The sequence below is a fragment of the Erythrolamprus reginae genome, chromosome 3, assembly GCF_031021105.1.
Source record: "Erythrolamprus reginae isolate rEryReg1 chromosome 3, rEryReg1.hap1, whole genome shotgun sequence".
NCBI lineage: Eukaryota > Metazoa > Chordata > Lepidosauria > Squamata > Dipsadidae > Erythrolamprus > Erythrolamprus reginae.
The window spans coordinates 48295757-48323120 of NC_091952.1; the positions used below are offsets into that span (position 1 = coordinate 48295757).

Consider the following 27364-nt stretch of genomic DNA (forward strand, 5'->3'; position numbering starts at 1 on the left):
AATTACATATATTGGTCAAATTGCTTCAAAGCATAGGGATGGTTATTATATAAGTAACACAGGCAGGACAAGCTGTGTTCCTCTCTTGTTTCCTTCCCCATTTGCTGAAAAATTAATGATTAGGTGCCAATTTAAATCAGTGCATATAAAGTGTTTTTTTCATACAACGTAATCATTCCCTGAGAAGAACGTACTCTAGAATCTACAGTGTGTTATCATTATAAACTTGTAAAAGGAAATCTGCTGAAGGAAGATTATTCTTTCTTGCAGGACACTAATAGATAGTTTACTTGTTTATTGGTTTCCTTATCTGCTCACCCTGAATAAATTACAGATATTTTCTGCTTTTAGTTTAATTAAAGTGTAATCTGTCTTTATAAAATGACTGGTTGCTAGAGAGAAAGCTTTTTTAGTGTTTTCAGTGCTTGGGATGATAGCTGTTGTATAACTCGGAAACAAACAAAAAAACTCCATCAAATGTTAGGATTTTCTGAGGATATTGTAAGGATTATAGTGTATTAGACAAAATTATGGATTTTTTTCTTTTTCTTCAATCAGATAATTCCATTCAGTCTGTAATTACCTTTGATGAAGGAGGGGAATGGGTATCCTTGAGGAAACCAGAAAATGCTAGGTGTGACTCAACAGCCAAAAATAAAGAAAAGGTTTGCTTTTTAATGTGTTATCAAAAATGAGATATAAATCTAGTAAATGTTGACAAGTAAAAGACGTAGGCATCATGTTAAGATGTTACACACACAAAATTGATACATAAAACCGCCTTTGTAGTTGCTCAGTTGGAAGTTGACTTGTGTGGTTGTTTTAATTCATATGCAAGACAGATTAGTGAATTTGGAATAACATTAAAGTTAAAAATATTATTAAGAATATTTTGTAAGAAAAGTAGAATGCTGAAAAATTTATTATTTATTTATTCATTCATTCATATATACAGTATATATATATATATATGTGCCACCCCTCTCCGTACACTTGGGGCGGCTAACAACAATGATAAAAACAGCATGTAACAATCCAATCCAATACTAAAATAACTAAAAAAACCCTTATTATAAAAACCAAACATACATACAAACATACCATGCGTAAATTGTAAAGGCCTAGGGGGAAAGAATATCTCAGTTCCCCCATGCCTGACGGCAGAAGTGGGTTTTAAGGAGTTTATGAAAGGCGAGGAGGGTGGGGGCAATTCTAATCTCTGGGGGGAATTGGTTCCAAAGGGCCGGGGCCGCCACAGAGAAGGCTCTTCCCCTGGGTCCTGCCAAACGACACTGTTTAGTTGATGGGATCCGGAGAAGGCCCACTCTGTGGGACCTGACTGGTCGCTGGGATTTGTACAGCAGAAGGTGGTCCCTGAGATAATCTGGTCCGGTGCCATGAAGGGTTTTATAGGTCATAACCAACACTTAGAATTGTGACCGGAAACTGATCGGCAACCAATGCAGACTGCGGAGTGTTGGTGTAACATGGGCATATTCGGGGAAGCCCATGACTGCTCTCGCAGCTGCATTCTGAGTGGAGTTTAATTTAGCGAAAAGAAGAAAGCTGTTGATCTTATAAAATTAGAAAGTTGCTTGGACTATATGGGTTCTGAATAAATTGCCTCACTTTTGACATTTTGATTCTTAAATTTAGTCTGCCTTGGCTTTGCATTAATAAAGGTTTTCTATATTGTCAGATACATTGAGATGAGTAATGATGCTAGCTTTGGTTTAATGAAATTGGATCTGTGTTGCACCTGTGTTTTGTCCCTCATTCTTGTTTGGATTATCTTATATTTACAGTGCAGCCTTCACATTCACGCCTCCTATAGCATCTCCCAGAAGCTGAATGTCCCTATGGCACCTCTGACTGAACCAAATGCTGTTGGAATTATTATTTCTCATGGTAATGAATGAATCTTATGCACACATAATATATAATGGCATAATGTGCAAGAGCAGAGACTTTTCTTGTGATCCATCACTACCTTCAGATTGCCTTGTCTCTGTGCTTGATTAGGAGAAATACACTATAAAAGGATGTGAGAGACTAAAAGGATGTGTGGGCTTGACGAAGAAATGCAGGTTGCAGGTCTTTGTGAGAAAATGGTATAATTGTCATTTATGGTGCTTTGTATTGCAGGAAGTGTTGGAGATGCTATCTCAATAACAAACCCAGATGTTTACATTTCGGATGATGGGGGCTATACCTGGTCACGGACACTTGAAGGTCCCCATCACTATGCAGTCTTGGACTCTGGGGGCATCATTGTGGCTGTTGAACAAACTCATATTGTCAACGAGATTAAGTATGCAAGAGTTTTGCTAATATTCATTTAGTGGGGGGATATAACTTCTCTGTTTGCATCTCACCTCCACATTACCAGTTACAGCAGTTCAAAGATATTGCTTTTCTGGAATAAGGTCAAATTGGATCGCTCTGAGATTAGAACATATGCAATACAGTGATCCCTCGATTTTCGCGGGTTCAAACTTCGCGAAATGGCTATACCATGGTTTTTCAAAAAATATTAATTAAAAAATAGTCCGTGGTTTTTTTTCTATACCACGGTTTTTCCCACCCGATGATGTCATACGTCATCACCAAGAGTCACTTCTCTCTCTCTTTCTCTCTCTTTCCTGTCATTCTCTGCTTCAATCATTTTCTCATTTCTTTTTTTCTCCCCTTTTTTCTATCATTTTTCTCTCTCTCTACCTTCTACTCTCCCCCCCACTTGCTCTCTCTCTCTCTCTCTTTCTCACTTTCTCTCTTCCTCTTTCCTTTCTATCTCGCTCTGTCTGTTGCTCTCTCTCTGTGAGAATGCCTGCCCCACCTCTCCTGCAGCCCCCTCGCTGACAGTTGGGACGAAAGCGCTCTCAGCTAAGGGACTGCGAGAGGGGCGGGCATTCTCAAAGCGCTCAGAGCGGCTAGCGGCCGAATGAGGACGAGAAGCCGTAGCCGCCAGCGCTGATGCAGGAGGACCCGTGCCCCAAGAAAGCCGGTGAGAGGGGCGGATTGGGCAGGCAGGGGGTAGCAGCGAGGGGGCAGGAGGCGCTGGGGGGGGCCGGCCGACATTCAAAACAATCTTTGTCGGCCTCCGCACTTTCGTCGCTCCCCGTCCCCAACTTCAAGCTCGGCTCCTTCCGCGGCCTTGGAAAAGGGTGCGTGGGGGTAGTTTTTGGCTGTCTATAGCCAAAAATAGTGTTTTTACTTCCACATCTCTACTTCGCTGAAATTCGACTTTCGCGGGCATCACTGTACAGTGGTACCTCAAGATACGAACTTAATTGGTGCCGGGAGGAGGTTCGTAAGGTGAAAAGTTCGTAAGACGAAACATTGTTTCCCATAGGAATCAATGGAAAAGCAATTAATGCGTGCAAGCCCAAAACTCAGAAACCGGGAAGCCGGCCGCCACAACCAAAGGAGGCTTCAGCCTCCATTTGCCCCACGCTGCTTCGCCCTGCCTGTTGTCCTGGGTGAAGTGCTGGGGGGGAGGGAGTCAGGAAGGTCCTCCTGCTCCCCCCCCCCAGCCAAAAACACAAAGACAGGCAGGGCGATCCAGCGTGGAGCAAAGGGAGGCTGAAACCGCCGGCGGCTTCAGCTTCCCATCGCTCCGCGGGAGCGGCAGACCACCTTTGTATTTTTGGCTGGGGGGGGGGGGAAGCAGGAGGCACAGGATCGGGCTGGCGGCGGGCGCGCTGCAAGGTAGCAGGTCAGCATCCTGGGCGGCTGGGCGGCGGCCGAGGAGGCGCAGCCGAGCAGACCTGGCTCCGGCCCTGGCTAGACCTCCAGCGAGGATGGGGCGGGCAGTGGGCGCGGCGGCAACGGTAGTGGCGAGGGTGCGTCCGATTCGGGGTTGGCGGCCCCCGACGCAGTGGGGAACATCGGCGCGGGAGGCAGGAGAGGACCGGGCGACTGGAGCAGCAGCGCGGCTTCTTTTTGCCTGGGAGGGAAGGTGAAATGCCGGCGGCTCTAGCAGCTGCTACGAGCGGCATTTCACTTTCCCTCCCAGGCAAAAAGATGCCGGGGAGAGGGGCACGCCTTCCGCCTGGGAAGTCCGGCCCCATCATCCCAGAATGCCGGCCTTTTTGCAAGGGAGGGAAAGTGAAATGCCGGCGGCTCTAGCAGCTGCTACGAGCGGCATTTCACTTTCCCTCCCAGGCAAAAAGATGCCGGCATTCTGGGATGATGGGGCCGGACTTCCCAGGCGGAAGGCGTGCCCCTCTCCCTGGCATCTTTTTGCCTGGGAGGGAAAGTGAAATGCCGGCAGCTCTAGCAGCTGCTACGAGAGGCATTTCACAGCCGGGCTGGGGGGCTTCCCAGCAACCTCCCGAACCCCGAACTTCCGGGTTTGGGGTTGGGGGGGTGCTGGGAAGCCCCCCAGCCTGGCTGTCACCTTTTAAAACAGCCGGGCGGCTTTCCAGGAGCCTCCCGCAGCCGAACGCCAAACCCGAACTTCTGTGTTCGGCTTCGGGAGGCTCCTAGAAAGCCACGCGGCTATTTTAAAAGGTGACCGCCGGGCTGGGGGGTTTCCCAGCACCCCCCGAACCCTGAACTTTTGCCGAACTTCCGGGTTCGGGGTTCGGGGCGGTGCTGGGGAGCCCCCCAGCCTGGCGGTCACCTTTTAAAATAGCCGGGCGGCTTCCCAGGAGCCTCCGAACGCCGAACCCGGAAGTTCAGGTTTGGCGTTCGTAACTCGAAAAACGTTCGTAAGAAGAGGCAAATTTCTTCTGAACCCCGGGTTCATATCACGAGTTGTTCGTAAGACGAGGGGTTCGTATCTTGAGGTACCACTGTATATGAAAATAGATAAGAGCCAGCTTTAGATACAGTATTGCAAAATAATTTCTAATCTTATTTCAGAACTAAACTCTCCAGAACAAGGGGTTTAATTTGAATGATTATATCCCAGAAAAAAGCTTAGGAAAAAGGGTGCAAAGAAGAGAGGAAGTGGCACTGAGCATATACTTTGGGGTGATAGAGGTATTCCTCAATTTATGACTGTAGTTGAGTCCAGAATTACAGCCGTAAAACATGCTGATCATTCATTGCGATCACTGACCCGATTTTATGACATTTTTTGGCAGCAGTTATTAAGCAAATGTGGCAGTTGTTAAGTCAACATCGTTATCACTAAGTAACCACTGTGGGTCATTAAACAAATTCATTGTTTGCAATTGCCACTTTTATTGGAAACTCAAAGTAAACATTGGTTTATTATGGCAAAAGCTGTAAAGTGCTTTTATGTGATCTTGAGAATTGAGATGCTGCAAACTGCTGTGAATGCACCTCAGTGGCTGAGCACTCCAAATGTGATCACATGACTGATGGGGAGGGAGGAAAGTGTTGGAATTTTGAATTGGAATCATAAGAAACTGTTTACAACTTCGACCAGTTGCTCAGTGACTGATCACTTGTAATCTCTTGTGAAGACAGGAGTTCTATGAGGAAAAAAGGAGCTTTGTTTCCTGAGAGGAAGTCTACCTTTCTAACATCTCCCCCCCCCCCCTGCAAAAAAGATGTGGGGAGAAAGTTGTTTTATGTATGTTTGGGTTTCCTTTTCCTGAACAATTCCACATTTTGGGGCCTAATAAGATGAGTCATCTTTTTAGGGACAGTTGTTAAATTAGCTGCCTGATTACTGAGGCCTGGGTTTGAAACCAAATTTCTAATCGTTATGTGTTTTAGGTTCTCAACGGATGAAGGACAGTGCTGGCACAGCTATGTTTTCAGTAAGGACCCCATCTTTTTCACTGGTTTGGCATCGGAACCTGGAGCAAAATCAATGAATGTTAGCATCTGGGGATATCAAGAGAACATCTTATCTCGCCAGTGGATCTCATACACCATTGATTTCCAAGATCTCCTCAGCAGAGACTGTGAGTAATCTTTTTTTTATATATAAAATAGTCTTTATTGAGTTTTACAAAAATAGAAAAAGAAAAGGTAAGACAGGGTAAGTCAACAATAATTAGATTGTATCTCATAACATTTGTAGTCTATACGATAAACATCAGGTATTGTTTGAGGACTTTTCAATAGTAAGGAAAGAAGTAGAGAAGAATTAAGAAAAAAAAGAGAGAAAAGAATAGACAGAGAAAAGAGAAAAAGATGTTGAGGGGAAGTAGAGTCAAGGAAGGGGGTATAGAGAATAAGTAAAGAAGGACCAGCAACTTGGCTGGTGCTACGGCTCACTACGATGTATATTTAATGATGTAGTTGGTGTATGCGGTCCCATCTTATTGCCTTAAGGTATATAGTAGGGGTTTTTTGGGGGGGGAGTATTATTATTATTATTATTATTATTATTATTATTATTTATTAGATTTGTATGCCGCCCCTTTCAGTGGACTCGGGGCGGCTCACAACACAATAAAACAATTCATAACAAATCTAATAATATACAATTTAAAATTTAAAATGGTTAAAAAAAACCATTTTTAAGCAGACATACCTACAAACATACCATACATAAATTATATAGGCCCGGGGGAGATGTTTCAATTCCCCCATGCCTGACAACAAAGGTGGGTTTTGAGAAGTTTACGAAAGGCAAGGAGGGTAGGGGCAGTTCTAATCTCTGGGGGGAGCTGGTTCCAGAGAGTCGGGGCCGCCACAGAGAAGGCTCTTCCCCTGGGGCCTGCCAACCCCAGTAGATGATTTTGATCTTGAAGATCTTACTACTTACAGAAATGTCAGCAGCAACACACTGTTATGGCTTTACCGAGATCGAAAGAACAGCTGAGGCAGAACATCTTGCATAATGCTGTGATGTTATTCAGAGGTGATTCGGTGCCTTTCAAAATTAGAAAACAGGCTAGTCCTTGCTTACTAACCAAAAGCTCAGTGAGCATTCAAAGTTGTGGCACGAGTGGTGCCTCAAAGTTCCAGCCCTTCCAGTATCCCCACCGTTATGTAATCATGATTTGGGCACTTGGCAATCAGCTTGAATTTAATGACAGTTGTAACGTCTCACAGTCACACAATCACCATCTGGAATCTTTCCTGTTGGCTTCCCACATGCAAAGACAATGAGGAAGCTGGGAAGGAAAACCACATGTTGCTCTGATAAGTCTCTCTCTCTCTCTCCCCCCCCCCTGAGCATTGTGCCAAACTCCGCGTCCCTCGGCCTCCCTGAATTCCCACCCACACCATAGCTTCCTCTGCTCAGCCTCCATGGACTCCTTTCCTCGGCTTCCCTGCACTTGCACTGTGGTCTCCATCCCTCAGTTTTCACACCACAGTAGCCCCCTCACCCAACTTGCATGTGGCCTGCTGGCAGAGGATTGCAGGAGGCCGTTGCAGCCGAAAATGGAGCTTGGGAGCCCGTTTTTCGCTTGCAAAGCATTCAGGTGACACGAGTGATGTCAAACTGGCCAATCCTACTCCGGCTACCCAAGGTCAAACACAATATTGATGTGGCCCTCAATGAAATCGAGTTTGAAACCTCTGTTCCGGACCGTGTAATTCTATGAAACGTTTCCTCCATCTTTGTTCCCTTTAATCATTGGATTTGCACTGTGTTTTGCTGTTGTGAGCCGCTCCGAGTCTCCGGAGAGGGGCGGCATACAAATCTAATAAATCTAATCTAATCTAAATTCATTGTGCAGGGCAGCAGGGATTTCTCCCTTCATTCCTTCTTGTTGATTGGCGCGTATGGCAAAAGCAAGGCCCAGAAACTGTAGCTTTGCAAACCCTCAACTGGAAAAACGACACAATTCCCTCAATGTCCAGTAATACCTGATTAGATTAGATTTAGATTTATTGGATTTATATGCCGCTCCTCTCCGCAGACTCGGGAGGCTCACAACAATGGTAAAAAACAGTACATAGTAACAAATCTAATATTTAGCAATCTAAATTACAGTTTTAGGTTAAAAAGTCCAAAAAAAAGAAACCTCAATATATAAAAAACAAGCACACAATCGAATCATACACAAAAACTACATGGGCAAGGGGGAGATGTTTCAATTCCCCCATGCCTGATGGCAAAGGTGGGTTTTAAGGAGTTTACGAAAGGCAAGGAGGGTGGGGGCAATCCTAATCTCTGGGGGGAGCTGGTTCCAGAAGGTCGGAGCCACCACAGAGAAGGCTCTTCCCCTGGGTCCTGCCAGACAACATTGTTTAGTCGACGGGACCCGGAGAAGGCCAACTCTGTGGGACCTAACCGGTCGCTGGGATTCGTGCGGCAGAAGGCGGTCTCGCAGATATCCTGGTCCGATGCCATGAAGGGCTTTATAGGTCATAACCAACACTTTGAATTGTGACCGGAAACTGATCGGCAACCAATGCAGACTGCGGAGTGTTGGAGTAACATGGGCATACTTAGAGAAGCCCATGATTGCTCTTGCAGCTGATTGTAACACTTTTGAGAAGAATTGAGAATTGTTAGGAAAAACCCTTACTACTCTTTTTAGTTTCTTTTGGCAATCTTAGAAATCTGGCCATGTTCTTTCCTCAGGTGAAGAAAAGGACTATACAAAGTGGTTGGCTCACTCCAGCGATCCCAGTAACCCCGCAGATGGATGCATACTGGGCTACAAGGAGGAATATAGACGCCTTCGCAAATCCTCTGTCTGCAAAAATGGCCGGGACTACATTGTGACCAAGCAGCCGTCTGTCTGCATTTGCACATTAGATGACTTTCTTTGGTACGTTAAAAATCAAGAGTCTGGTAGCACCTTTTCCAGTTTACAAATTTTACTACAAGGCATAAGCTTTCATAAGCTTTCATAAGTTCATTAAGGAAAGACTTAATAAACTCAATCTGTATAGTCTGGAGGACAGAAGGAAAAGGGGGGACATGATCGAAACATTTAAATATGTCAAAGGGTTAAATAAGGTCCAGGAGGGAAGTGTTTTTAATAGGAAAGTGAACACAAGAACAAGGGGACACAGTCTGAGGTTAGTTGGGGGAAAGATCAAAAGCAACATGAGAAAATATTATTTTACTGAAAAGAGTAGTAGATCCTTGGAACAAACTTCCAGCAGACGTGGTAGATAAATCCACAGTAACTGAATTTAAACATGCCTGGGATAAACATATATCCATCCTAAGATAAAATACAGGAAATAGTATAAGGGCAGACTAGATGGACCATGAGGTCTTTTTCTGCCGTCAGTCTTCTATGTTTCTATAAGTTGCTTCTGGAAACTTCATTTACGTTAGCTTTTTCCTTTCATGGTCTTTTGTAAATGTTACGAAATGGTCAGAGCCATTACTTTCTCTGTCTTTATTTTTCCACTAGAACTTACCTTTAGGCAGTAATAATGGCACAATATCTGCTCAAGGTTTGCAGTTATATCTTGTGGTTGAACTGTACCAGAGACACTCTCTGCCTTCTTATTTTTCCCTCACACCCCCACTCTAAGGTCAGGCCCCATTTTCCTGTTTCCTCAGTTCTGCTCCAAACTGCCGGTTTTCTTACTGCCGTCTTCAAGAAACTTCTATTTTCTCAGACTGTGACAGCAGACTCCAGCCCCATTGCCATCAGGGAAGTTGATCTGTGTCATTGGTGACCTATGAAACACCAGACATTAGACCAGTGTTTCTCAACCTTGTCAACTTGAAGATATCTGGACTTCAACTCCCAGAATTCCCCAGCCAGCGAATGCTGGCTGGGGAATTCTGGGAGTTGAAGTCCAGATATCTTCAAGTTGACAAGGTTGAGAAACACTGCATCAGACAACGCCTTAATTCACATTACAGTGATCCCCCGATCATTGCGAGGGTTCCGTTCCAGGACCCCTCGCAATGATCGGTTTTGTGCGAAGTAGCGCTGCGGAAGTAAAAACACCATCTGCGCATGTGCAGATGGTGTTTATACTTCCGCAGCGCTAGCGAGGAGCCGAAGATTGGGGTTCCTGGGAAGGGGACTCAGCTGGGAAGCGGCGCTGGGGTTTCCCCACCGCCCACGCAAACTCCTCGCTGCCGCTCGCCCGCCCTTCGCCCGCCCACCCCGCTCGCTCGCGCCGCTTCCCAGCTGAGTACTCAGCTGGGAAGCGGCGCGAGCGAACGGTGCGAGCGAACGGCGTGGGCGGGCGAAGGGTGGGCAAGCCACGGGCGCGCGGGCAGGCAGGCGGCGGACAAGCCGTTCGCTTGCGCCGCTTCCCAGCTGAGTACTCAGCTGGGAAGCGGCGCGAGCGAACGGCGTGGGCGGGCGAAGGGCGGGCGCGGCAGCAGCGAGGAGTTTGCGTGGGCGGTGGGGAAACTCCTCGCTGATCCCTGCCGCTCGCCCTCCCGCCAGCAAGAGGGGGAAGACCCAGGGAAGCCGCCCAGCAGCTGATCTGCCCGGCGCCATCTACGCATGCGTGGCCATTAAAAAAAGGGCGCGCATGCGCAGATGGTGTTTTGACTTCCGGGTTGAAAAATTGCGATTTAGCCCGTTCGCAATGATCGGGAGCGCGATACCCGGGGGATCACTGTATAGCAGTAAAGTATGCTTTGTTTTAAGCACTGAACAAGTCATAGTGGCCTAGCTCTGATCTAATTGCAAAGCTGTACATATTCTATAAAATCCAGTGGCTGGATTTAAAAAAAAAACATACTACTTTAGAACCACACTAAACATGTTAATAACCACATTCAAATAAATTGAAAAATAAAATGACAAAGCGTGAACACCGCCACCTCCTGGATATGACATGGCATAACATGGTTATAGTCCAATCGTTGCAGTGAGCGACCACTAGTGAACAAAAGAAAGCAATGTGATTTAGGATGTCGCAAAGATCACTAGAGATTACTACAGCAAGCAATAAGAGCTGTGCTAGAAGCTGGTTATGATTACCAGGTTTTAGGTTTGTGTGAGATGACATTATTTTGTGCTTCTGCACAAAATACTTGATCTTATCTTCTCAGTTAGACTGCACTTGCCAATATTTCTTTTAAAAGCCATTTTTCACTACAGTAGGATTCCACAAACAGTGATACTATTGTTCTAAAATACTGTATATCGTGCCTTTAATTTTGGCACAAGATCTATTTTTTCATTCATAATATAATATAAAGCAACATGAGAAAATATTATTTTACTGAAAGAGTAGTAGATCCTTGGAACAAACTTCCAGCAGACGTGATAGATGAATCCACAGTAACTGAATTTAAACATGCCTGGGATAAACATATATCCATCCTAAGATAAAATATAGAAAATAGTATAAGGGCAGACTAGATGGACCATGAGGTCTTTTTCTGCCGTCAGTCTTCTATGTTTCTATTATATATATCTGTGCCTTAAATATTTAATGTATTACTAATTAGATGCTTATTCTGGAAAATGAGTAGGCAGTTGGAATCTCAATGCCAAAAAAAAGTGTCCTCTGGAAATATGGGAATCTTCACTAACCAGCTCATCAGCTGAATGTTTGCAAACAGGTTATACAACACGGATGGTAGTGAGAAATCAGCAGGCTGTTAAGCACTAACTAATTGCCTGGTTGTTTCACACAGTGTCCCATTTTTGTTTCTTAAAGATTAGTGGATCAGTAAACTGGTTGGACCAGATTTCTTACTTATATTGCTAATGAAAGTTGAAACCAGTGACCTTAGGTAGGTTTGTTGTAAGAGGATCAAGATAAGGCTTCTTCTTAGCAAACTTACTGTTTACCTGTTAACATTAAAGGAATCTTGAAGATCATTCAAGAACTAAAATGCTATACAGTACTGTTGTTGAATATTGTATCCCCAAAATGGCAGCAGTGTATGGCCTGAATATGTGCTTTAACCTAGATTTAATAGAATTTGTTTAAGCTTTCTTCTACCATTCTGAACTTCCTGGGAAATTAGCAAACTTGCCTGACAGTATTTTTATCGTTGCATTGCATGAACTCTCTGTGTTATTTCCTGTTTCAAGCAGTTGACTTGAACTTCAGTACAATCATGAACTGTTAAAATAGGGAGATGCTTCTCCCAAGGCAGTCAGGAAACCATTCAGAGCCATCTCTGTACATTTCTTAGCAAACCTTTCATTTCTACAAATTTTATAGGCTCATGGACTAAGTCAGCACAGCTCACAGTAAGACACTTACTGAGAGTTCAAATCCAAAATATAGAAAGTATTGTTATTATTAAAACTTGGCACTGTCCTTTAAAAAATGGAACCTAATGATGTCCAGAACAATACCGTTCAAAGTATGTCCTGCTACATATCCAAACACAGGTAGTCCTTGACTTTTGACCAAAATTGAAGCCAAAGTTTGCTAAGGGAAACATTTGTTAAGTGAGTTTTGCCTTGCTTTATGACCTTTCTTGCCAGAGTTGTTAAATGAATCATAACAGTTGTTTAGCTAGTAGTAGTAGTAGTAGTAGTAGTAGTAGTAGCAGTAGTAGTAGTAGTAGTAGTAGTAATAATAATAATAATAATAATAATAATAATTCTTCTGCTGTCTCCCAGGAGACAGCAGAATTGAGGAGAAGCAGCTAGAGAAATTAGTGAAATACGAAGATCTAAAAATCGAGCTGCAACGATTCTGGCATAAGCCAGTGAAAGTGGTCCCAGTGGTGCTTGGCATGCTGGGCGCAGTACCAAAAGATCCCAGCGGACATTTGAAAACCATCGGAATTGACAAAATCTCCATCTGTCAATTGCAAAAGGCCGCTTTAATGGGATCGGCAAACATAATTCGCCGCTACATCACACAGTCCTAGGTGCTTGGGAAGCGCCCGACTGGTGATGAAATACAAAATCCAGCATAGTGATCTCGTTTGCTGTGTTGTACTGACATAATAATAATAATAATAATAATAATAATAATAATAATAATAATAATAATAATAATAATAATAAGATTTGTATACCACCTCTCTCCGAAGATTCAGTTCTACTCAGTAGTAACCCAGTTGTTAAGTGGATCTGGCTCCTTCATTGACTTTGCTTGTCAGAAAGTTATCAAAGGTGATCACATGACCCTAGGATGTGTGTCAAAAAGGGAGCATGCGCATGATACAGAGTGCCGAAAAGGGAGAACTTCATGTGAGCACTTGTCTGGGCCGCGACCAGGAAAAGGAGCTGCCCGGGGACATGTGCGAACTGGAAAATGTTTTTGGTTTCTGGTGTGCATGAATGCAGGCCAGTAAGTCTTCTGGTGACTGCCACACATCTAGCTGGTGCGCAGGCTCACACCAGAAAACGGAAGACCAGCTCTTCCAGTTTCTGGCACTGCTGCAGGTACTAAAGGCCAGCTGATTGTTGCTTATGCCAGAAATCCAGAAGAGGAACAGGCAACACCGGCCGTGTCAGTCGACATGGCTTTGTGTGCCACTTCGCCATCATGGCCCTAGGGCACTGCAACTATTATAAATATGAGTCAGTTGCCTAATGTTTGGATTTTGATCATGTGACTATGGGAATGCTGCAATGGTCGTAAGTCAAATCTTTTCAGTGCCGTTGTAACTTTGACTAAATCGCTAAAAAAAGACCCGTGATGAAGCAGTGGATAAATGCAATATTGCAGGCTAACTCACTGCTCACTGGTAGGAGTTTGATTCTGACAGACTATAGGTTTACTCAGCCTTCCATCCTTCCCTGGTCGGTAAAATGAGGGCCTAGATTGTTGGGGGAAATATGCTGACTCTGTAAATCGCTTAGTGTGCTGTAAATAATAATAATAGTAATAGTAATAATAATAATAATAATAATAATAATAATAATAATAATTTATTAGATTTGTATACCGCCCCTCTCCAAAGAGTAAAGGACTATGAAGCGGTGTATAAGTCTAAGTGCTATTGCTAAATGAGTTTTTGTGAGTTGAGGACTACCTGTAATAACTCAGGATAGCCTAATGTTTGAAATCCTGAATAAATCCCAAGAAATTAAGATATGGAGGTTTCCAGACTGGTGATATCATCCCACTTTATTAGTAATAGTCCTCGGAGAGAGGCAGCATATAAATCCAATAAAGGAAGGGAGGGAGGGAAGGATAATATTACCAGTCTGGAAAACTCCAATACAGTAAGCTCAAGTAGAATAGCATTAGCATTAGCGTTTAGATTTATATACTGCTTCATAGTGCTTTACACCCCTCTCTAAGCAGTTTACAGAGAATAAGCATATTGACCCCAACAATCTGGGTCCTCATTTTACCGACCTTGGAAGGATGGAAGGCTGAGTCAACCTTGAGCCTACTGAGATTCGATCTGCCAAACTGCGTGCAGCTGGTGATCAGCAGAAGTAGTTTGCAGTACTGCACTCTAATCACTGCACCACCAAGGCTCCTTAGCAGTGTTTCCCAACCTTGGCAACTTGAAGATATCTGGACTTCAACTCCCAGAATTCCCCAGACAGCAAATGGTTGGGAAACACCAAGGTTGGGAAACACCAAGGTTGGGAAACACTGCTCTATAGCAACTGTCTGTGGAGTTAATAATACGAGTAGATAATGTATTCTTGTGAGCCGCTCGTGCACCTTCTCCCTGCCCATCAACAGCCCCCACCAGCCCCCACCAGCCCCCACATTACTCATGCCATCCTTACCTGCTTGCTAGCCTGTTTGCAAAGCTCCTGGGACTCACTTAATGAACAATTCCCATTTAACGACAGCATTGAAGAATGTTGGGATTGCTGTTGCTTAAGCTGTGTGATCACATGACATTATCTTTTACGACCACATTGCTTAGCGTTGAAAATTCCGGCCTCAATGACCAAATGTCAACCAAGGACTCTCTGTAGTTCAGGCAAATCTTCCTTTTGTTCTGGCCATTTCTGCTCAAAGAGAAACTTATTTATTTATTTATTTATTTATTTATTTATTGGATTTGTATGCCACCCCTCTCCGGAGAATCGGGGTGGCTAACAGCAATAATAAGACAGCGTACAATAATAATCCAATAATAAAAACGATTAAAAACCCATTAATATAAAAACCAAACATACATACAGACATAGCATGCATAAAATTGTAAAGGCCTAGAGGGAAAGAGTATCTCAATTCCCCCATGCCTGGCAGCAGAGGTGGGTTTTAAGTAGCTTACGAAAGGTGAGGAGTGTGGGACCAATTCTAATCTCTGGGGGGAGTTGGTTCCAGAGGGCCGGGGCCAGCACAGAGAAGGCTCTTTCCCTGGGTCCCGCCAAGCGGCATTGTTTAGTTGACGGGACCCGGAGAAGAACCACTCTGTGGGACCTAACTGGTCGCTGGGATTCGTGCAGCAGAAGGCGGTCCCTGAAACATTCAAACCATCCCCACGTTATTAAGCAGGGCACTTTGTTTGGGAATGAGGTCATCATAAACTGAAGCAACTGTGACTTTTTGTCCCCAGACCAGTATGGCAAAGGGAACAGGGACAATTTCACCTCATCTTTTCCACCAACCTGATCTCTGTATTATGCGTTAGGTAAGGTCAATAGTGCACAGCCAGATCCTGAATGTTACCATAATTTTCTTGTTTTCTAATCTGGCATTCAGGAATACCATCTTCATACTGAATTGGGAAGGCACCATCAAATAGAAAACTATAGCTGAGAGAGTTGACAGAAATCAGGAACACCTGTCATTTCTGTATCATCCTCTGCTTGCTATGCTTGCAATGCCTGCCACCGAAAAAAAACCTTTCATGACTTATATTGAAAGGGTATGCATGCACGTGTGTGTATAAGTGTGTGTGTATGTATGCATTACATTCATGATAAAAGCATCTTAATAATCACCTGTCCCCCTGCAGATATTTAGTTAACCACAAGTATCATGATAACAGTCAAAATCTTTATGGTCTTCTTTGCACCTAAGCCAAATATCAGTAAATATTTGTGTTAACAGGCATGTAATGTTTCAGATGAAGTCAATGGGTTTTTTTTTCTTTCTATGTATTTGTTTATCTATTTGTCCTCCAGTGATTTTGGCTATTTCCGCCCGGAAAACCAGTCTGAATGTGTGGAGCAGCCAGAGCTGAAGGGTCATGACTTGGAGTTCTGCTTGTATGGGAAGCAAGAGCTGTTAAAGACCAGCGGGTAATTTCTTTTGTAAGATCTTAATGCTTTAGCAGTATCATGCAAATGAGTTTTCTTAGCAAGCAAGAGAAATTGGAAGATAGCCTTAGTGTTGTGGATCCTTTTGTAAAATAAATATGTTTAAACTGTTGGGTCTTTTAGGGTCCCATAGGGAGCGGTGGGTTGCTCCTGGTTTGGACTGGTTCTTAGAACTGGTAGTGCCAGCGGCAGGATGCTCCGCCTACCCACGTAGGACGCTTCTGTGCAAGTTCACGAACTGGTAGCAAAATCATTTGCAGCCCACCACTGCCTTAGTGCTCTGTTAAACACAAGGTGTCCAGCAAACCTGGAAAACAGGGAAATCAGGGCGTTATCAGGGAAATTGGTGGTTTGGGAATTATCAGGGAACTTGTGAAAAAAACTGAATAAATCAGGGGGGAAAACCAAACTGTATTAAAATGTTTAAAAGTCAGGGGGAAATCATGTAAAAAATAGAGATTTCGCTGCCTGGCAGAGTCAAGCAAAAATGAGCATAACTGTGGCAACAACTTACTTCCTCAGCTACCGATATTTCTCCATGGCTTGGCCATTTGGTAGGACGTCATCTACGACTGGGGCTTAACTAGATTGCAAGTTACAGGGAAATGTCAGAGAAATATCAGGGAATTTCAAAATGCTTTCCTGGACACCCTGTAAACAGCATTCCCATCTACAAAGTATAAGCTGGCCCAATAAGAAAATCCCATGGGACTAGGAGATGCCTGTGGTAGGAAATGGTTTGGCCAAAGTCTGGAAAGGAATGCCTTGAGGACCATTCCTTCCCTGTTTGCCTTTAAATGATCCAACCTGTTCGTGGAGATAAAGTTTGTATATGAATGAAGGGAAATATAAGTATCCCAGGATAATGTTGTAAGATCCAATCTGGCCTAGAGGTTTAGTCTTCTGATCTGTCGGGCTCTCTGGTAGAATCCTCCCGAAAATGCACCGATACAATTTCAGACACACACACGTTTGAAAATTCAAAACAATGTTCTTTATACCGAAAATGCAAATAAACGAAGCCCTCTTTTTGTATAGCAAAGAGCACTTGTCTCCAAACAAACTGGTAATTTGTACATGTCCCTTATCAGTTCTGTGATACTTAGCTTGCAGCTGTGAGGCAATTCACAGTCCTTCTTCTTTCACAAAGTGAAACACACTTTGCTCTTGTTTAGTTTCAAAGCGGGGAAAAATCAGCACACAAAGGGTCAAAGTCAGCAAAGCAGGCACAAAACACAATGATCAGATAATCCTCCACAATGGCCAAACCCACAGGCTGCTCTTTATAGCAGCCTCACTAATTACCACAGCCCCACCCAACCACAGGTGGCCTCATTTTCTTTGATAATAATCTCTCAGTTGTTGCTGCCTATGCATCGCTCTCCGCATGTGTGGCTGTATCATTAACTCTTGTTCCGAATCCAAGGAGGAGCTAGATAATTGATCTCCTTCTGAGCTGTCTGACACACTCTCCTCCTCCCTGTCACTCATGTCTTCTTGGTCAGAGGAGCCTTCATCAGCAGATTCCACCGGGAGCAAAACAGGCCTGCGGCATGTGGATGTCTCCCCCACATCCACAGTCCTTGGGGCAGGAGCTGGGCCAGAGCTAACCACAACAGAGTCCATCCTCAAAGAAGCTTTCTCTCACCAAAATGTATCTCACTCTGGTAAGAGAGAAGTTACCTGAGACAAATTTCGCATGGTGTTAGGAAATAAAGCTTCTATTCTGACGCCTTGGAACTTATTTTTACAATCGGACCAATCAGGCATTTACAGTGGGGGTGTCCCTCTGACCTTCCTGCCAATCAGTTTAAAGCTCTGTTAGGAGAATTGGCACTAGACGTATGGTTGGGGGGTCACCACAACATGAGGAACTGTATTAAGGGGTCGCAACATTAGAAAGGTTGAGAACCACGGTTGATAATCGCCTATTGAAGAAAATTACCTATTGAAACTGTTTTTGCTATTTCCAGATATCGGAAGATTCCAGGAGACAAATGCGTAGGTGGGAAGAATCCCAAACGTAAAGAGACAGATCTGAAACAAAAGTGTACAAGCGACTACTTGAGATCAAATCCCTTGGTATGTTACACACACAAAAAGGAGAATAAAATCTGAAACAATTGTGGTGGATAAGAGATAACATAGTTTAAAAAGAGGGAAGGGGGGGACACTGCCAGTTAATAATTAATGCCGAAGAAGTATTTTTCATAATATTTTCTGATACTATTAGCCGCAGTTTTGTGCAGTCGTTGTGATAAATGAGCTTTGGGGATCAGCTGCTGAGACCAGCTGCTTTGCAGTCTAGCTGCCGATTAGCATTTTGAGTGAGGGAAATCTTCTGGCAGAGGGCTTCACCTTTTCCAATTTCTTCTTCTTTTTTTTGCTTTCCCAAATCTGTGCTGCATTCAAGACAGGAGTGAAGGCCCTTTTGGTAAGGAGCAATTTAGAGATGCTAGAAAAAGATCATTATTATAGCACTTAGTACCTACCGCGGTCCTGTGTCTAATAATGTGTTACTTAAAGCTTTAGACAGCTTCCTGCTTTCCTTCTACAGAATACATCTTCTAACTCTACGCCAGTCATCCTGGCTGTAATTGCCTTGATGCTCATCACTGCTGTGGCTGGAGTGGTCATCATTAAGAAATACGTCTGTGGGGGAAGGTGAGCCTCGGAGTGGAAAAAATAGAACTGTGGGAGGGGAAAGTATGGAACAGAGTATTTGTTATATAGATGCAGAAGCAAGAGAACTACACTGAAGCACATTGGTAGCAATGTCGTCCTTATACAGTGGTACCTCTACTTACGAACTTAATTCGTTCTGTGACCAGGTTCTTAATTTGAAAAGTTTGTAAGAAGAAGCAATTTTTCCCATAGGAATCAATGTAAAAGCAAATAAACCACAGGGAAGCTGGAGGCCCTGTTTCTTCCCAGGAGATTCCTAGAGAGGCCCCACAGAGGCTTCTCCCTGCCTTTTCCGGCCCTGTTTCCTCCCAGGAGATTCCTGGAGAGGCCCCACAGAGGCTTCTCTCACCTTTTCTGGCCCTGTTTCCTCCCAGCAGATTCCTAGAGAGGCTCCACGGAGGCTTCTCCCTGCCTTTTCCGGTTACAGTTTTGGAGGCTCAGGTTTGTAAGTGGAAAATGATTCTTGAGAAGAGGCAAAAAGAAATTGAACACCTGGTTCTTATCTAGAAAAGTTCGTAAGTAGAGGCATTCGTAGGTAGAGGTACCACTGTATGAGGAGAAACAAGACCCATGATCCTATAAACTGAATGTTGGTGATGCTGCCAATCTTCCTTTTCTTTTTCTTTGATTTTTTTTCTTTTTGTCTCCAAAGCAAGTCATTGATTTTGTTTGTTTCTAGAATTGGGCTTTCTAATTGAACAAAAGCAGTGGGGGAAAAGTGGCCTCTGGGCTCTCTGAGCCATCTGATTGTTCCAGATTTGAAGCTGTGCTGCTGTGATTAATCTAGGAAAAAAAATCTGCTTTCAGGTTTAGATCAATAAGAGACGTGAAATTGGGTGGGCGGTGGGGTTTGAGCATCATGAGCAACTAGGGGGAGGTGGGAAAGAGATTTTTTTAAAAAAAACCCAATAGGTTTGCATAGGCAAAATCAAAACAGTAACAATGTTCACTTCTATTTGCCTGGGCACATGAGATTCACCCAGAATAGGAATAAAGTTCACATCAGATTTGGCCATTTGTTGTGTATGGGGTGGAGACGGAGGATTGCTTATCATTTAGAGATAACTTGGTGTCACGGAGTTGGAGAATAACTGATATAATGAGAATCACCGGTTTCTTCTAGGCTTGGTAACTTTTTTGTATCTACTCTTCCCATTTCTATCATTTTGAAGACTTTATTTCCTCCACTTTTTGTAGCTTATTGTTACTGTAAAATAGTTTAATGAAGAAATTGAGATCAGTAATAGCAGATGATATATTAGGGGCTTCAGATTTCCCCCCGCTACTTTAACTTCTTAAAGGAGTCTGAACTAATATAACTGAATGTACAACAGTTTTTTCATCAGTGTTTTTCACATTTCTAGATTCCTGGTTCACCGGTATTCCGTCCTGCAGCAGCATGCAGAAGCGAATGGCTTTGAAGGACTTGACATACCTGGTGCCAATAAAACTGGTTACCATGATGATTCTGATGAGGCAAGTGGCATGCATCTTTCTAGGTAGTATTAATTAGCTGAGAACCTGACAACTGTGAATTGTCTTTCTATACAGTTTAGCCTATGCATTCTGCCCCAGTTAAGAATGTAACAAACACACAGTTTGGATGAACTTAATTTAATTAATAAACCACTACTAATAACTATCTTAGTAATGGAGACACACACATACACAAACCTAAAAGCAATTTTTTCTTATTAAAAAACCCCTCAACTGCTAATTAACCTTCATTAGCAGCTGGCATAAGTTCAGCAAGGTCTTAAATCAGAGCAATTCTATTATTATTATCTCACAAAGTTTCAAAGGCTTGCCTAGATGCCTTTTTCGATAACTAAGCTGAAGCAGGAAAGCAGATTACAAAGTTTCTTAGATACGAGGTATTCAGTACAGACACATGATTCTAAAACGTTGTTTCCTGTAGCCTTTCAGCTGCCTCTGCTGTCCTTAAGTATAATAATAATAATAATAATAATAATAATAATAATAATACAGTGATCCCTCGATTTTTGCGATCTCGATCTTCGCGAAACGCTATATCGCGATTTTTCAAAAAATAATAAATTAAAAATACGTCCGGGTTTTTTTCTACACCACGGTTCAATCATTTTCTCATTTCTCTTTTTTTCTCCCCTTTTTTCTATCATTTCTCTCTCTTCCTTCCACTCTTCTCTCTCTCTCTTTCTTTCCTTCTCTCTCCCCCCCTCCACTTGCCCACGAGAAGAAAAAAAGCAACCTCTGCCGGGCAGCTCCCCTTGTGCCCTCGCTTTGTACCTGCCTCTTGTCCCTCTCTTTTGGGGATTTTTTTTCTTTTCTTTTTTCGCCTTTGCCGCTTGGTCGCCGCCGAGGAGAAGCGCGGGGAGGGCGAGAGAGGGAGGTCGTGGCATGCAAGGTCCCTGCAGAGCAGAGGGGGTGGCTGAGGCGGCGGAGGCGTAGCGGCGGCGGCGGCAGGCGAGCTTGGAGACGCAGCCTCGGCGAGCCGAAGGTTTCCGCGGCTCTGACCCGGAGCAGGAAGGGCTGGTGGGGGCGGCGAATCCACCTCCCCAGCCACCGGCTCCACCATCTGCGCATGCGCGGCCATGGGAAAAAAAGGGCGCGCATGCGCAGATGGTGTTTCCACTATATCGCGAAAAATCGATTATCGCGAGAGGTCTTGGAACGTAACCCTCGCGATAATCGAGAGATCACTGTAATAATAATAATAATAATAATAATAATAATAATAATAATAATGTACAGTATTGTCATTGTCAAAACAACGAATTGTCATTGGCAAGGAAAGTCATGTGACACCCAGAGACCAGTCCCACCATACATAAAATCAGAATAGGTAAATTTAAAAATAGAATAAAAAATAGAATAAAATGTCCCACCCACTACAAATTCCCCACCCTGAACCACTCAACCATCTACATGACAGACCGAGTAATATTGTTCAACAGTTCACTGATGGTGACCCTTTAGTTCGTTGTTAAGTGCAAGTATAGTATATTAGAGGAATGTCCAGTTTGTCCCAAATCTTACTCCCGTGGAGACCTTCTCTGGAGTAACCACTCCTGCCTCTTGGCAGCTTTGTGTGCTCTTGCATTAAGAAAAGGGGAAGCCTCTTCTTCCTCATCACTGTCGAGAGAGGCTGGAGGTTCCGAAGGCCCAAGCTGAACCTCTGCCTCTGGCACCGAATCCTCACCAGCCTCCTCAGTGTATGAATTGAGTGACAGCTGCACAGGTCCCTGGCACATCACCAAGTTAGTCTCCCCCCTGAACGAGATCTGCTATCAGCTGCATAGGCTTCTAGTGGGCCACAACATTATTTCAGTTTCAGAATAGGATAGAATTCTTTATTGGTCAAGTATGATTGGACACACAAGGAATTTGTCTTCGTGCATATGCTCTTAGTGTACATAAAAGAAAAGATACATTTGTCAGGAATCATGAGGTACAACACTTAATGATTATAGGAGTCAAATAAGCAATGAGGAAACAATCAATATTAATAAAAATCTTAAGGATACAAGCAACAATTTACAGGCATACAGGCATAAGTGGGAGGAAATGGGTGATAGGAATGATGAGAAAAAACTGCTAGTAATAGGAATGCAGACTTAGTAAATAGTTTGACAATGTTGAGGGAATTATTTGGTAATCAGAGTGTTGGCATTCGGGGGGAAACAGTTCTTTTGTCTAGTTGTCTTGGTGTGTTTTCTGAGATAATGGGGATAAGAACTGTTTTAAGAACTGGCTGGCTTCATATTTACCACAGCCCGTTTTGAGAACTCTTTAATTCAAAATATTAATTAATTTGTAATCTTTCTTTCTTCCTTCTTCAGGATTTGTTGGAGTAGTGGTGTTCTCACGAGGGTTGCACACTTTGTGGATTTGGCTGCTACTATAGAAGGGCATGAATGCCGAAAGTCCATTTTACTTCCGATATGGATGCCTTTCCCGTCTCTGAGAGAGTCTATATTCCTTTTGCTTCTATCAAACATCTAAAACCAACAGAGCTGCAAGAACTGCATCAGATTTTGTTTTTTAAGAGTGAGGGCAACGTTCTTTAACTCTGAGGAATGAAGAAAAGAAAGCTGCTTAATTTAAATATAATTTTATTTTAATTTGATTTTTTTTCCAGCTCTAAGAGGAGAACTAATAGGACTATGAAATAAGGATTTCACTTAATATTAGCATTACTAGGTGCAAGGTACTACGCTGCTGGAAGAAACTCCCAAATCCCCAAATGGGAAACGCATACTGCACTCCAACACTGTGATAAAATTGCATTGAAGCTCTTTCGCATGAAAACACTCCTAGCAAACAGAGCAATGAGATGCTGGCCAGAGATTTTGGGTATTAACCAGCATCGCAATGGGCTGTGTGCCAAAATGCATTTTATTTTTGTTTCCTCTAAAATGTCAACAAATGGGTAGATGCGTACCGGCGTAACCTAAGGATGACTCCAAGTCTTGAAATAGGTTTGCGGCCCTCATTCCAAGGAACTGAACTGTGAAATTTAGTACGTGTACGGCCATAAATTCAAAAAAACAAACCATACAGCTCTGTTAGAAGTAAGAGTTATTTAAATTGTTATCTCTTTAGGTCAGAGGTCCTCAAATTTGGCAACTTTAAGACTTGTGGACTTTAACACCCAGAATTCTGGGAGTTGAAGTCCATAAGTCTTAAAGTTGCCAAGTTTGGGGACCCCTGCTTTAGGTACTAAATTAGGTACATAAGGTCAGTTTCTTGAAGGAAAGAGTTGCTACTTGTGGCAGCACTACGACGGTTCCAATATGTTCCCCTTTCACTGATTTTTTTGAAAGCAATAGATTGGAGCTTGCCACTTCGTCACCATTTTACTATGGTGGATTTATGAGCCCCTCTGTCTCAGTACAGGTAAACTGCTGTGATACCCTTGTGAAATCATATTTAATTCCAATTGTCTTGAAATCTAGTTAGAAACCTGATCTGCTAGAATACTAGTTGACCAATTGAAAGCACCCCCAGACCCTGATAGACAATTTTGAATTTTATGTGGGTAGACTTTGCTTTCCCAATGGGGCAACTCTAGTGCTTCCCTCCTGCAATTTCCACCTGTGCTCCGGGAGGTTTTTTGATCTTCCAAAATGTATTTGGGGAGCAAATTGGGACTGAAGGAGAGGAATGTTGTCCAATATATTCAGCAACCGAGTGAATATTTCAGTCAGCTGCTGAAACAATTGGGTAAATCCAGCTGTAACAATGGTGAGGTTTTCCCACTGGTGGTGGAGAGAAGAACTGCAATATACGCGCAGTAATACATGGTTATTAAAGTTAAAATTTGAGGCTCCGCCCTTAAATTTGGGGAAAACACTGAGGGAGGATACTTCCTTTAAAAAATAGTTTAAGACCATTTTAGGGATTCCATTACAGATACCATGTGCCTGCTTCAGAATATTAGAAAACAATTTCCAGGTTCAGCTATTGCATCTAGAGTGGTAACTAAGCTGCAATGTTGCTCACCTCATTTATAACACAAACGGAATCCTTTTACTTGCACTCCAAAAGAATGTTCATAAATATTACCCTTGGTTTTTGATGGTCTTTATTCATCCTTTCATTAAAGGATTTACACCCATAAGAAGATACACTGGTTTCAGATATATAAATTTGGTTTCTTTCAAAATAAAGAATTGTGACTGACCTTTCCTCATTTGAGAGTTGAGCTTGTCAAGTAGAACTTTTAAAACAAAAATGGAAAAGAACCTTTTTTTTGTTTTAGGTCAGTTCTAAATCTGGATCTCAGGGTGTTTTGCATGATGGTGTTCATCCATCTGTTCCCTTCTTTCAGTCTTACCTGGGAAAGGATCAAACCAGCAAAAAATACCCATTCAAGGTCTGTGCAGGAAACACTTCTTTTTCTCTACTGCCATACCACTAGTCTGGCACTTGAAATATCCTTCCAAAGGATATTTAAGATGCTACTATCACAGCATTGGAAATCATAGCTGTTGAGTGGGGGAGTATGCAAAGACTCTGGGCTGAATAAAATGGAGGAAATTGAGCTTATATTGCACTAAATTGGGTAATTACAATTATCACCAATTATATATGTTGCACAATCTCATCCCGATCTAGCACACACATTCCTATTTGCAAATTACCACCTTCTGCATTCTTTGGTGATTCATTGTTTATTATTCATCTCATCATTCATCTTCATTTTCCTTTCATCTTGATGCAGTTCCTAAGAGTTAGCTTGATCTGCTGGGAGAGGCAGTTAACGTGTCACTGGTGATTGGCAGGATTTGTTAGCTGTTCCAAAGCTATCTGGTACTTCAAGAAAGAGCAGGCTACTAAAGTTATAACGCTTTCCATCTCTCCTTTGATAGCAATAAAATGAGAGTGAGAAGCCTGAAAGCAAGCCATTGTCTTGGATTTGTCCCCCATCCCTCTCAATTCTTGTGACCTGACTCTGGTTTCTGATCCTTTTTTCCCCCCTTTGTACCATCGCAAAATATAATTGAGACTTGGGCTCTGCAGTAATCTTTCCATATTGTTGATCCCTGATGAAAAAAAGATAAACGCATCAACAGGAATACTCATAAAACGAGAGAAATGGCAGGAAGACGTGTCTGCTCCATATAACAATCCCACAAGTTATTTTTTGCTTATAGTATTGGATAATACGTAAGCACACCTGATATATCAGTAACTTGTACAGTGCAATGATGTTGCTTCATGGATACCAGTTCTTGAACTAAAGGAGATGATTAGTCTTTTATTACACTCTAAAACTATTTAAACATACTTGTGCATAAGCTCCCCTGCGTAGAATCCGATTGCTCCACTAAATTGGATGTGATGACTGAAATCTGGTACTGGAAATGTAGGAGAAAACCTGCTATAGATCTTCTCCAGCACAATGTGTATGTAATAAGTGATTACTTCCTCTTTCTAGTATATCTCAACTTTCCCTGTCTATTAAGGCATCACTGAAATGCTTAGAAATCTTGTTATTGGGTATTTATCTCTCTCAGGCCTGGGACCTCCTCCTTTGCCTCATTTCTGTTGGCCTTTTCTTCTCAAGGTAAAGTACATTGACTGACATGGTGAGAACATTCCAATAAACCGAAAACTGCCCAGTAAATCAGGGGCTTATGACAGCTACACATCTGCACTGGGCAGTGGTAGTCTTCCTCCCATAGTGTTGAATATGTAGATAATGTGACATATTTCTCACTGTTTTGTAAGTGTTGCCCAAGCAACATAAGCAACCATGGCAGTGTTGCCATTGCATGTGCTTTGAAGCATAACTTGTCTTCCTAATGGGCCTGCAAGGCAGACCATTCTTGTTCCATACCATCTGTGGGATGGCTACGGGATGCGGTGTAGCCAAAAGCCATTGTTAATAGCACTCCTCTATACAGAAATTTCCTAAGATGTACAGTCTAAGGCAACATGCAAAAGATAACACAAAGGAGCCATGTATAGAGTTTTGTAAATATGCCTGGCTATATTATAAATTTGTACTGGTATTTTTCTGTATATTTGCAATATTTGGGTTAGAATTAATAAATTGGCTTTTATTTGGAATTTATGTTGTCTACCTTTACTCTTTGAGTATCAAAGCTCTTATAGGATTATGCTTACCGTACAATTAAGCTCATGTTTTCAGGCTTCCTGCACAATATTCTGTTTTGTGTAAATGAAGGTATCTAGTTTATCCCTGGTTTACCTTCACAATTGACTATTTCTCACTCTCTCAACCATTGTGCTCTTCAATACAATAACTTGACCAGTTCTTTGATTTTCCCTGTGAATAGTCTGCAAGACCTCTGTAATAGAAATGTTAGGTGTCTTGTTTCATGGAAGAAGCTCGAAACCTCAAGACATTTTTCTTTTTGAAAAACTATGCTTCAAGTTAAACAGTGAATAAGAACGAGTGGAAGAGCACTGGGGCATTTGTTCTGATGCTCTAAGTTCCACAAAGTTTGCATTGTTATCAATCAAGAAATTGCCAGTTCTTTAATGCAGTAGTTTTCAACCTCAGCAATGTTAAGATGTATGGGCTTCAGTTCCCCAATCTTGAAAGGGACAACTTGCTCTTGGGACAACTTGTCCCAGGACAATTCAACAAATACAAAAGTTACCGTATTTTTCAGAGTACAAGACGCACATTTTTCCTCCATAAAAGAGGATGGAAATGTTTGTGCATCTTATATCCCAAATACAGTCATTTTTGGCCTCCCCTGCATCCCATTTTTCTGGAAAAAAATGGTTTGGGAGGTCTGCAGAGTGCTCCTGGGGGGCTGGGGAGGATAAACCCCCCCCCCTTATTTATCTCTAAAATCGTGATGTGTCTTATAGACCGGTGCATCTTGTAGTCTGAAAAATACAGTAAATTTCGATAGAACTTTGGCCAGAAATAATATAGTCAATGCAGAAATACAAGAGTTACAATAATTTCAATTAGAATGTGGTCACCAGTAATAAAAGTACCGGAATGAAATGACTAATACAGCATTGAATTGTCCTGCTGTGTCCTGTTGTCCTGGGGTGAATTTGGACAAATTGTTCCTTTCCAGGCTTCCATTCTCTGGTGCAGAAAGTTGAAGTTGAGCAAGAGTTTCACTTTTCCTGCTGCCCAGATCTTAATAGGCATAAACTTAATTCCAAGTCGTTGAAATGTGGAGTCATATTTTAAGAGCAAGGGACCTGGTTTCAGACCTAAGAGTAAGGAGATAAGA

At 42.7% G+C, this 27364-nt stretch overlaps 1 protein-coding gene across 1 annotated transcript in view; it reads left to right on the forward strand.

The window, feature by feature from the left end:
• The window catches only part of SORT1 (sortilin 1), a 69066-nt gene extending 42856 nt beyond the window's left edge, over positions 1 to 26210 (forward strand). The window contains exons 11-20 of the mRNA XM_070745130.1: positions 559 to 665; positions 1806 to 1908; positions 2146 to 2311; positions 5692 to 5882; positions 8465 to 8654; positions 15834 to 15950; positions 17942 to 18050; positions 18526 to 18632; positions 20018 to 20129; positions 22475 to 26210. Coding sequence (XP_070601231.1) covers positions 559 to 665; positions 1806 to 1908; positions 2146 to 2311; positions 5692 to 5882; positions 8465 to 8654; positions 15834 to 15950; positions 17942 to 18050; positions 18526 to 18632; positions 20018 to 20129; positions 22475 to 22489 — 1217 coding nt within the window. The 3' untranslated portion in view covers positions 22490 to 26210. The remainder of the gene's footprint in view (positions 1 to 558; positions 666 to 1805; positions 1909 to 2145; positions 2312 to 5691; positions 5883 to 8464; positions 8655 to 15833; positions 15951 to 17941; positions 18051 to 18525; positions 18633 to 20017; positions 20130 to 22474) is intronic.
• Positions 26211 to 27364: the final 1154 nt, after the last annotated feature.